The sequence below is a fragment of the Rhinolophus hipposideros genome (genome assembly GCF_964194185.1).
Source record: "Rhinolophus hipposideros genome assembly, chromosome: 14".
NCBI classification, from domain to species: domain Eukaryota; kingdom Metazoa; phylum Chordata; class Mammalia; order Chiroptera; family Rhinolophidae; genus Rhinolophus; species Rhinolophus hipposideros.
Window position 1 is genome coordinate 20,678,119 of NC_138060.1, and position 11,081 is coordinate 20,689,199.

The window sequence follows — 11,081 nt, forward strand, 5'->3', positions numbered from 1 at the left end:
GGGGCTGCGAGCATGCTCAGTGGGAACAGGTGCTTGCGATCTCGGGGGAGGGGCTGCTCCCCATGCTCTCAAGAGGCAGGGCCAAAGCTACCAATTTGTATGACAGATGGACTGCACTGCTCAACCACCAGCCAGTGGGGTATTTTTCTTTTAGGAAAAAACTTCCCTATTGAAATTATAATGAAAGCTTATTAAGGAAAATTTGGGAATTTTTAAAAGAATCAGTTTGCCACCCAAACGCTACCACTGTTAATCTTTTGGTGTTAAATGTTCCTCTAGACATTTCTGTGTGTAGATTTTCGGTGTTTACATAGTTGTTATTCTACTGTACATACAATTTTATGTCCCTTTTGTACTTAACATAAACATTTTTTCCATGTTATCTGTCTTAAACAGAATTTTATGGCTGCAGTCTCTTCCATTGAGTTTCTGTAGCATTGCTTGCCTGGTTCCTAGAGTTGGAGGGAAGGATGGGTTGCCTCCTGGCTCATACTGGGACTCGCTGTGATACTGTGTGGATGGATTATTGGTCTCCCTGGGACTGCCCCTGACTGTCCCTGGTGACTAAGGCCTACGGACTGGTGAGAGGAACCCCTTGACCCAGCCCCCAACAGATAGCAGCCTGGGTCTCCTCAACCCCAGGCTCTAATAAGCAACCATAAGGCCAGAAATGAGTGACTGGGCCTGGGAAAGGCCAGCCCAAGCCAGCCTTGATCTTCAAAGACTGCATCTAGCGTGTACCTCAGGCTGCCTTTCATCGGCATTGTTACCTTGCCCTTGATCACATTGGCAACCTCTAGTTGGAGTAAGGTTCATCCCGCTAGGCCCTGGCTTCTGGGGGGCAAGGATAGTGGGACAGGGGCCTTGTGTTTGAGGCTCCTGCACCATTTCTGGCAGAAAGGCCTGGCCAGTTACTTGCTGACCCATTGCCAGTCTGGTGCGTTGGTAACTCCTAGAGCCAGTTCTCTAGCTTTATCCTCAGAGCTGCAGGACCTGCTGCCTGCCTCTTTCCTGACCCTTTCGAACCAGAGAGGACATCTTTGGGCCTGTCACTTTGCCCATAGTCATTGGAGGTTGGCTAAGGGCTCTGAAGGGCAGCAGAGGGAGCATCCAGCTTGTGAGTGGTAGGGCATGTGTATGCATGCCGGACACAGACTGCTCCAGGAGGAAGAGACCCCTACACAGCCCTGGGAGCGCTGCTGCAGCCTTTGGCTCTGCTGAGACCTGCACAGGTGGGTTAGTGTAGCTGCCCTGCAGCAGCCAGTCACTCCTGTCAGATGGCTTGCCTACCTGCTTCCCAGGGTTCAGCCTTTGGTGTGAGGAGCGAGTAGATTAGTGGGCTAGGTGGGCTGGGTCAGAAGCAAAGCAAGGGGGCTGTGGGATCAGCTGGCTGAGCTGTTGATGTGGGTAAGAGGCAGGCACGCGCTTTGGGGTGGGGAAGGAGACTGCTGAGGGAAGGAAGGAAGACTGCAGGCTGGTAGGGCACACTCCTGCATTTGACAACTGCCTAAGTAGAGGATTCTTGGAGAGGCTGTCCAGGGCTTTTGGGGCCAACCACAGTTTATCAGGGCTCATCTATGGACAGGCGTAGGCCCAGAAATGCTGGGCTGTGGAATATGACTGAAAAATGAGAAATTTTGTAGTTTTTCCTATCTTGTCCCTGGAGAATGTATAGAAAATGGAGTCTAAAAATGAGTTCACGGGCAGGAAAAGGGGGTCTGAGAGCTTCCTCAATGAGTTAATAAATATACACAAGTTTTTCTATTAATTCTGGGGCCCATTGGCCCTTGTCCTTCCTGGGAGCAGTCTAGAGCTGTAAATTGCCAGGTAAGAACTCATTTCAAATGTAAACTAAAGTAGGAGTAGATCAAGGAAAAAGTGGGTAAGGCCTAGGGCATGAAAGTGGTTGCCTATAACTGAACAAATACTTCACCCGCCCCTGAACCTTCGCAAGTGCTAGATGATAAAATAGTCTTGTGGGGAAGAGGAAGATGTAAGCTAAGCTGCTCATCAAAACGCAAGTCCTGGACCCCCAAATGACTTGTCTCCAGCTAACTCTAGCTTTATAGAAATTTGCATTAAAAAACAAGTTAAATGGCAGCCCTTCTGGTACCTCAAGCTGAGAGCTCATAGGTGGAGACCTTTCTGTTCTGGGTAACAATTCTCTCACTGGGGCTCACCCCAAGCTTGGAACTAAGGAGGTCACAGAGAAAAATAAAAGTCCTGACAATGTGCAAGCTAGCAAGGTGAAGCTACGACTGATTTTCTGGCACGTCTAAGAGCAAAAGGTATACTGTAATGCCAAACCGTACAGCACTTCACGATTCACAAGGGCTCTTCTGCACACAAACATTTAATCACAAGGTGATGGGGAGCAACAAAACAATGGCATTACTGGGAAATCAGCCGAGGGCAGGGCTGTTGCCTGGAAGGAGCCATCGGCAGGCCAGGCCAGAGGCAGGAGCAGCAATCGGAGGACATTTTCCACTCAGCCAAATGAGGCTCCTGTTGCTCCTTTCTGTTCTCCCCCAACTTTAGCCCCAGTGCCTGTGCATTGGCAGAGGAGAGCAGGGCAGGACCTGAGCTGGTTTCTCCCAAGTGGCTGCTTCAAGATACTGTTCAGTAGGTAGCAGGCTGTCCATAGCCTCCCATAGGCACCCTGCATGACCGCCGGGGGTTGTTGAGTAGGTACCCTGACAAGGATGGGAGACTTGGGTCCAAACATAGGCTATCTGCTCCTCCTGGCACCCTTGGCCAATTCACTTAGTCCAGCCACCCCTATCTGGGAATAATATATTGGGGCTGTCAAGGATCCTCACGTGGGTGTCCTAAGTACAGTGCCTTGGCCAGAGGAATGTTAATGACTTAGCACTTTTTCCCTGCCTGCCACGGGGGACCTGGGGAGCAGGGTTCTCCATGCTCTGAACTTCTGATTGCCTGCTATCAATGCTTCCCTTGAAATGGGTTGGGGTAGGGAGGGGTGGTGAGAACCCTGGGCTGTGTCTGGGGCCAGGGCAGGCGGGCCTGCTGTTGACTACGGTGGAGGGATGCCCAGACTGCACTTGGCTCTGAGTGGTTCTGGAATGTGGTATCTGAGTCCTCAATGGCTACTGCTCCCTTGGCGCTGGCTGTACAAGGGAATCACGAACACAGAGATGTCATCGTAGGATACCTGCCCTTCCCCTGTGGGGCCGTCGTCCTTCCCCTGTGTGCTGTGTATCAACATTTGGGCCAGCTCCGAGAACCTGTGGAGACCATCCTGCAGATGTACTCGGGGGCCAGAGCAAAGAGTCAAGGCCAGCCCTTGGAGAATTCACTGTACTGGGCTAGATACTTGGGGACCCAAGCAATGCAGTCCAACTGTGGGGCCAGGTAAACTACAAGCCTGGGAGGGCCGCAGGTTGGACCACGAGAGTCTGGATCCAGAAATTTTGGAGACCCACTGTCATCCCCACCCCCAGGCATCCAGATAGCACTAATCCTGATTACTTGTCTGTAGCTGGCCTCATCGTCATTTCTGTCTTAGCCGTAACTACTTGGTGTTGCTGCCAGCGCTAACCCAGGCCCAGGCAGGACCCCAGCAGTTACAGTACCTGTGTGGGTCCTCTCGATTACCAGGGAGGAAGCTCCGTACTAGCTGTGCCACCTGCTCATTGGACAGGACGTCCCAGAGTCCATCAGTTGCCATGACAATCACATCATCCTCCTGCAGCTCCAGCTGGTCCACATCCAGCACTGTCACCTGCAAGTTAAGCGTGAGGGTCCCTCAGCGTTCCCTTCCCGGCTCCCACCAGGCTCAATGTCTGCCTTTCTGGGCAGATGGCAGCTGGGGTGGGCTGTTGCCCCCTCACCTGTGGGACAGAGAGCAAGAAGGGCTTGAGCTGAATGTTTGTGTCCAGGACTCTGAGCTGATGGTCTCCCAGGCCCCGGGAGACGGCCAGTGTTCCCAATAACCGAGCCTGGGGACAAGGGAGGTGTGAGGTGACAGCAAACAAATGCACAAGTAAAGCACAGAGGTGGACTGACCCTCACGCACCCTGGATTGAGGGAGAAACATCCTGTGGCCTTGAAGCCACATCAGTCACAGCCACCAACAAAGAACAAAGGTGCTCCCATCTCTGCACAGGCAACTGAAGAGGGATTCTTGGAGGGAGCCATTCACTGACCTGCCTACCCTGTCCCTGGATCAGTGGGTACTTGAGATCCGACTTCTCCACATGCTTGTAGCTCCTACCGGGAGGAGATCCAGCATCAACCTGGGCTCTACACCTCATCGCCCCCCAACACAGGACTCACTCTGCCCAGGTGGAAGGGGACTGCCCCAGGCCACACAGCTGGGCCTGAACCCCAGGGTTCTCCCCACTGTATCTCCCCACCCCCACCTTGCTCACCAGCCGCTCATGTGGTGATCCCTGAACAAAACCTTCTGCCCCAAGTCATCCCCCTTCAGTCGCCGAGGGAACTCCAGTCGGGTGAACTCACCAGCCAGAAGCTCGGGATAGACAAAGGCCTGGGGTAGGGAGGCCGTGCTCGGATCAGGCTCCCTCTCATGGCCTCGAGTTGGGGCTCCACCGCCTCCCCCTGCCAAGGGCACCTACCAGCTGCTGGATCCGCTGCCGCTCGGTCTCTGGGGTGAACTCAGAGCTCAGGGGCCGCACCTCATCTCTCCGCACCAAGATGGCCCTGGATGGGATTAGGGAGGACAGGGAGAGGTCTGGTGCAGCCTCCCCCCGCCACCCATGGCCTCCCTCTTCTGGCCTCTCCTCCAACCACTAGGGGCCAGCTCTGCCCATGCCAATCCTTTGTTCAAAGCCCTCCATGGCTGCCTACAGCCTGCAGGGTAGACTCAGCCCTTTGGCCTGGCACTTGAGGTCCTTAGCCTCCCTGGCATCTTCTGTCCACCTTCATACTCCACACATGCCAGGTATACAGACAGCTCAGCCAGTCAATCTTCCCTATTTCCGTTCCTCTACTTCCTGCCCCCTTTCACTGTCCCCACTGCCCCTAGTGCCTTTCTGCCCCACCCTACTCTACCAACCTTACCCACCCTCCTGGGCTCACTCACCTGCTATCTCCGGCATTGGCCACATACAGCTTTCCCTGCAGGGACACAGCCACCAGGGCTGTGCAGCCGCCCACTTGGCCTGAGGCCTCCAGCTCCCGCCCGATCACCTCATCCTGGGACAAACCGAGGCCACTTTAGCTGCAGTCCCCAATCCCCAGCCTGCAGTTCACTTCCCCACCAGCAAGCCTGGCAGTCCCAGCCTGACGTCTGACTGTGATTCCAGGATCCCTGTGGTCAGGAGATCTGGACATATGCCTTGGGAGGGAGGGAAATCCTATTTAAAACAGTGAGAAAGAGAAAGCAGCCCCTGCACCAAGGACCAAAAGGTGTGCAATGAGATGATGCAGGTAAAAGCACCTAGAAAATAGTAAGCGTTGGATAAATGGGAGGGATTATGATGATGGCCATCAGTAAGGAACGAACCAATCCAATCTTGTCCTTCCAATCCAAAGATCCAGGTGACTACCACAGTGTGCAGGGATGCCCCATAACCCAGAGTCCCCAGGCCCCTGGGGACAAAACTTTCCTGCCTTCCCTACCCAAAAACCACACTTACACATTCCTGGAAGGCACTCTCCAGAGCACCAATCACCAAATCTTCTGTCCTAATGCCCTTTTCCTCCACAAATTGAGGGTCACTGGGGCAGACACAGTGACCACTGAGGTGCATGGGGGGCTGACTGGCCACCATGCCTTCTACTATGGCTTCCAGTTGCTGGCGCAGGCAGGAGTGCAGGGTGTTGGCAGCCAGGATGGCTGCAGCTGGACCACCGTGCCCATCAAACAGTGCCCAATAATGACCTGTCAGGAACTGTACAGAAATGGCTCGGTGTCAGGCTCTTCCTGGCTTCCCCACTGGACCCCTGGCTCAGCATAGGGCACTAGGGCAAGAACCTCAGCCTGAAGTCCTGGCCCCAGCCTGTAAAAGGGGCTCAGGCCCAGCTGTGCTCACCTCCTCTGGGCACAAGTTCAGCCACTCCTGGTCCTCTTCAACCCCAAACTCACATCTCCGGATGCAAAGCTTCCCACAGGCAGCTTGATCCTCATTGAACTCAGATTTCTCTGCATTGATGATCCTGAGGCCAGGAAGTGATCAGAGACCCTTCAGGGACACACCCATGTCCCAGTGGGCACAGAGGCCACAGCTGGCGCAGAGAGGGAAGAGCCCTCCTCCTGCGGCAGTAGCCTCCATGCTGTTCCTTATACGTGGACAAAGATGGTGTAAGTTTGCTAACTGTTCAGTGAGCTCCTGGCGAAGGCAAAACTCAGGGCCCGGCCCCTCTGGAGCCAGCTCGACGACCTGCTGGGGTGCGCCGGCGGGGAGAGTCCTGGAGGCAAGCGCAGGGCAGCTTGGCAATTCCCGGGCTCCCTTGCCTATCTCCTGCACCGTCTCGGCCAGAATCCCTGTCCCATTTGCATAGGCCATAACCCGGGGTGGGGGGGAGGGGTGTGTGTGTGTGTTTTGGGGCTGCGGTGGGGAGTAGTCTCCAAAGCCCAGAAAGCTGGCATTCTACCCATGTCCCTGTCTCATGTGCAGGTCCTTCCCAACTTGCAGCGCTCTCGGAGGGAGGCTGGAGTCCCAAACAAAAAGCCGCGGTGGGATACGGAAGTTGTCAAGAGTTCAGAAGCGAAGACAGGAGGGAGTGAGCCACAGGCTGGGGGAAATGGGGGGGTCAATCACTCAGTTGAGCCATTCCCCCAGGCTGGATCAGCAGGGGTCTGGGGTCGGGGATCCCGGGATGGGGCTCGCTCGGGTGGGACACTCACTCTGCGTAGCCTGCATTCCAGGGCAGCGCGCGGCCCCGCGCTGGGCAGCGCACTGGCCGGGCCTCCGGGCGGCGCGGGGTGTCGGCGGTGCTGGAGCAGGAGCCCGAGCCGCGCAGGAAGCGGGGCCGCCTGTAGGGCAGGGGGCTGGCACGCGGCCTCGGTGGCCGCGGCGCGGGCAGCGGACCTCCCGGCAGGAAGCGACGCCGGAACCAGCCGGCGGACATGGCGCGGCGGCAGGGGGCTGCCTCGGGGCGCGGCGCGCGAGGGTTGGGCGGACGCCACCTGGCCGCCCGCCCCTGGGAGGAGGAAGCGGGTCAGGGGGCGGGGCGGGGCGGTGACTCCCCCCAACTCGACCTCGCCTCGGAGCCCGCGAGCGGCCTGGTGCTGTGGGGCCTGGGAAGCCTCAGAACAATCCTAATAAGAAAACGCTGTTACCAACCCCACTTTACAGGCCAGAAAACTGAGGCCTAGCATGGGAAGTCGCTTGCTCTGCGTCACACAGTAACTTGAGCAGGCTGATTACGGGGCACTAGCCTTCGAGAGGGAAAAGTTCCTCCTCCCCACATAACGATGCTGTGGGAGTTCAGAGCACACCCTGGAAGGACCTCTAGGCTGGGTCAGTGTCCACGAAGAGCTCAGGTCTCCTTCTGCTGGGTCCGGACCTTACGCAAGGGTAAGACGGGAACAGCCTGTCCTCAGAGGTGTCAGGCTAACACATTGAGTAAGAGTCTCAAGAGCACAGTGTTCCCTCAGGTGGCCTCCATTCCTCACCTGCCCAGCCTGGCCCCTCCACTCCCAGATGGGGCTTGGTGGTCACACTGGCTTTATTTACCCTGTGAACCCTCTCCTACCCTCGGCCAGTCTCCCAAATGGCTGCTACTCCAATCAAGGTGTTCTCTATGGGCAGACAGCAGGATCCTCACTAGAGTGTAAGTGACCGATGGATAACAGGAATCATGGTCCTCAAAAGGCTCCAATTAACTGGTCAGAGTTCAGACCTGGGACTAAAAGAAGTGAGACTTTCATCTGGGCTGGAGGCAAGATGTTGCAGTCTCTGAACCCCTGGCTAGCTGTCACTGTGGGGTCAGCAGCAGTGTCCCTCTTCAGATCTGCATGTTAACAGGGTGCTTTGTCCTCCTCTGTCCCTTAAGCCCAACTCCCTGTACAGGACTGTTGTTTCTGTCTCATGAGGACCCGGAGACCCACACGGGGGAAGTGTCCTGCCGCCCAGTGCTGTGCTGTTTCCATTATGACAGTGCAGCTGACTCAAAACCCACATCCCCAGGGGATTTCTCTTCCGCTTTCCTCCTCCAGGAAGGAAGGCTAGCCAACTCAAAGCCCCTGAGGCCACAGCCTGGGGCCCACAGGGAGGAGTTTCTGCCTTTGCCTAAGCACAGCACATGCTCACTTCCTCTAGGTGGCCAGACCTGCCTCACTGGGAGTTCCCCCTACCCAAAAAGGAAAATTCTTGGGGAAGGGAGCTGTGCCCAATGCCCCCGGCCCTCAGATGACTCAATTCTGAAAAAGACTGGGGGCTAATTTACTGAACCCATTTGTGTGTGCCAGGCCCCACGCTGGGCATAGGAGCACAGCACTAGCGGACATGAATGCCCCTACAGTGATGGTGGAAGTCCTGGTGGATGATACTTGAGCCAGCTGGCGAGGGGGAGGGACAAAGTTAGAGAAAGCTTCCCAAAGGATACCTGAGCTATGACCTGTCATTGGACAGAAATGGACCAGGTACCCAGTGTGGGGCAGACCCAATTCAGTCTATGGGGAAGCCTCCTCATCCCCACCAGCCAACAGCTCAGAGGCTTTTAGTCTAAAATTAGAGGAAACAACACAAACACAGTTTATTCTCCCAGCTCACTCTCTCAAACTCCGCTTGTGGGATGAAGGTGTATTCAGAGAAGCTCCTGGCAGCCAGGTGTCACAGGTGATCTGTTGCCCAGCTTAACCATTTTAAGATTTCAAAGCCATGTGGAGCCCTATGGCAATCCCATCCTTCTTGTTCCCAGGTGTCTTGAGTGTTCCTTCAGTACCACCCAGGCTCCTCTGGCTCCTTAAGCTCCTGTGAGCCTCTGTTCGCTCTTGCCGGGATCCCAAACCTGACTATCTTGGTTTACTCCCTCATTTTGCTGAAGCTCATCTCTAACACTTTCTAAGAAACGATGACTGGAAGATAATTTCCTGGGTCCTTGCAAGTCTGAAAAGGTTTGTATTCTGCCTTTGCTTTTGATTGATATTTTGGCTCAGAATTCTGACTGCTCTGTTCATTGTCTTTTGCCTATTGCTGCTGCTGAAATCCAGTGCCCCTCTCATTCCCAGACCTTTGGATTGGCTTGTGTTTGTCTTTTTCTCTCTCCACAGGCTTCCTGGTTTCTCTGTCTCTGGTGTCTGAAATTGTAGGTGAGGGGCCTTAGGGTTGGTATGTCTTCATTCCTGGGCTGGCCTTTCATGGAGATCATGCACCTCTTCACTCCCTAGTGACAGTCTTTTGACACCCTCCTCTCAACTGTTTCAATGAACCCCAATGTGTCCTCTCCTGGTTGGAATCGTCTCTTCAGCTAATTCAGCCATCATATGAGGGATGGAACAAGCCTACATATGCTACATATTTCCCCCCAGTCACAATAAAATAGCTTTTGTTGAGTCCCATATCCGTCCTTAAACAGATTTAGTTTTTCATTTATTAAAGATTTTTATTAAAATAGAGCTAATATACAATATTATATTAGTTTCATGTGTACAACATAGTTGTTCAACAGTAGCCACCTGGCACTACACATAGTTATTACCATATTATTGATTATATTCTCTATGCTTTACATCCCCATGACTATTTTATAACTACCACTTTGTATTTCTTAATTCCTTCACCTTTTTTACCCTCCCAACCCCCTTCCATCTATCACCCAATAGATCTAGTACCCGTCTGACACCATACCTAGTTATTACAATATTATTGACTATATTCCTTATGTTATACCCTACATCCCCATGACTACTGTGTAACAACCAATTTGTACTTCTTAATCCCTTCCCCTTTTTCACCCACCCCCAAACCCCCAGATCCCCTCCCATCTGGCAACCATCAAAATGTTCTCTGTATCTATGAGTTTGTTTCTGTTTCATTTGTTTGTTTATTTTGCTTTTAGATTCCACTTATAAGTGAAGTCATATGACATTTGTCTTTTGCCGTCTGACTTACTACACTCTGCACAATACCCTCTAGGTCAATCCATGTGGCAGATAGCAAGATTTCATTCTTTTTTTACAGCTGAGTAATATTCCACTGTATGTACGTACCACCTCTTTATCCATTCATCCATTCAGAGACATCCAGGTTGCCTTCATATCTTGGTTAGTGCAAATAAAGCTGCAATGAACATTTGGATAAGCATGTGCCCTCAAAATAGCATTTGGGTTTCTTTGGATAAATACCCAGAAATGGGATTCCTAGGTACTTCTTTGTCTCTTGTTATGGTCTTTGTTTTAAAGTCTACTTTGTGTGGTATAATTATTGCTACCCCAGCTTTCTGTTTGTTTGTTTCCATTTTTATGAAATATCTTTTTCCATCCCTTTACTTTCAGTCTGTGTGTGTCTTTCAATCTGAAGTGAGTCTCTTATAGGCAACATATGTAAGGGTCTTGTTTTTTATCCATTCATCTCCGCTATATTTTGATTGGAGCATTTAATCCATTTACGTTGAAAATAACTGTTGATAGGTACGTAGTTATTGCCATTTTATTATGCATATTTTTTAAATTATTTTTTTTCATCTTAAAGAAGTCCCTTTAAGATTTCTTGTAATACTGGTTTGTTGGTGATGAACCCCTTCAGCTTTTTCTTGTCTGGGAAGCTCTTGATCTGTCCTTCAATTCTAAATGATAGCTTTCCTGGGTAGAGTAATCTTGGTTGTAGGTCCTTACTTTTCATCACTTTGAATATTTTGTGCCAATCCCTTCTGGCCTGTGAAGTTTCTGTTGAGAAATCAGCTGACCATCTTATGGGAGCTCCCTTGTAGATACCTAACTGCTTTTCTCTTGCTGCTTTAAGGTTCTCTGTTTGTATTTAACCTTTGGCATTTTAATTATGATGTATCTTGGTGTGGACCTCTTTAGGTTGATCTTGTTTGGGTCTTTCTGTGCTTCCTGGGCTTGTATATTTATTTCCTTCACCAGGTTAGGGAAGTTCTCAGTCATTATTTCTTCAAATAGGTTTTCAATTCCTTGTTCTCTCTCTTCT

At 52.2% G+C, this 11,081-nt stretch overlaps 1 protein-coding gene across 4 annotated transcripts; it reads right to left on the bottom strand.

The window, feature by feature from the left end:
* Positions 1-2,333: 2,333 nt before the first annotated feature.
* Positions 2,334-7,335, bottom strand: PPM1M (protein phosphatase, Mg2+/Mn2+ dependent 1M). Of its 4 annotated transcripts, none has more exons than XM_081071902.1 (11): positions 6,833-7,335; positions 6,018-6,141; positions 5,622-5,876; positions 5,066-5,178; positions 4,599-4,683; positions 4,392-4,510; positions 4,167-4,230; positions 3,852-3,959; positions 3,594-3,742; positions 3,173-3,245; positions 2,334-2,693 (listed from the first exon to the last, which is right to left on the bottom strand). In XM_081071902.1, exons 1-11 carry the CDS (start codon positions 7,054-7,056, stop codon positions 2,535-2,537), a joined length of 1,473 nt encoding a protein of 490 aa, XP_080928028.1. In that variant the 5' UTR covers positions 7,057-7,335; the 3' UTR covers positions 2,334-2,534. The 4 variants fall into 4 exon arrangements, with proteins under 4 accessions (XP_080928028.1, XP_080928029.1, XP_080928031.1 ...); XM_081071903.1 differs by having other exon boundaries at positions 2,340-2,547; XM_081071905.1 differs by lacking the exon at positions 5,622-5,876 and having other exon boundaries at positions 2,403-2,693.
* Between the last annotated feature and the right edge of the window lie 3,746 nt (positions 7,336-11,081).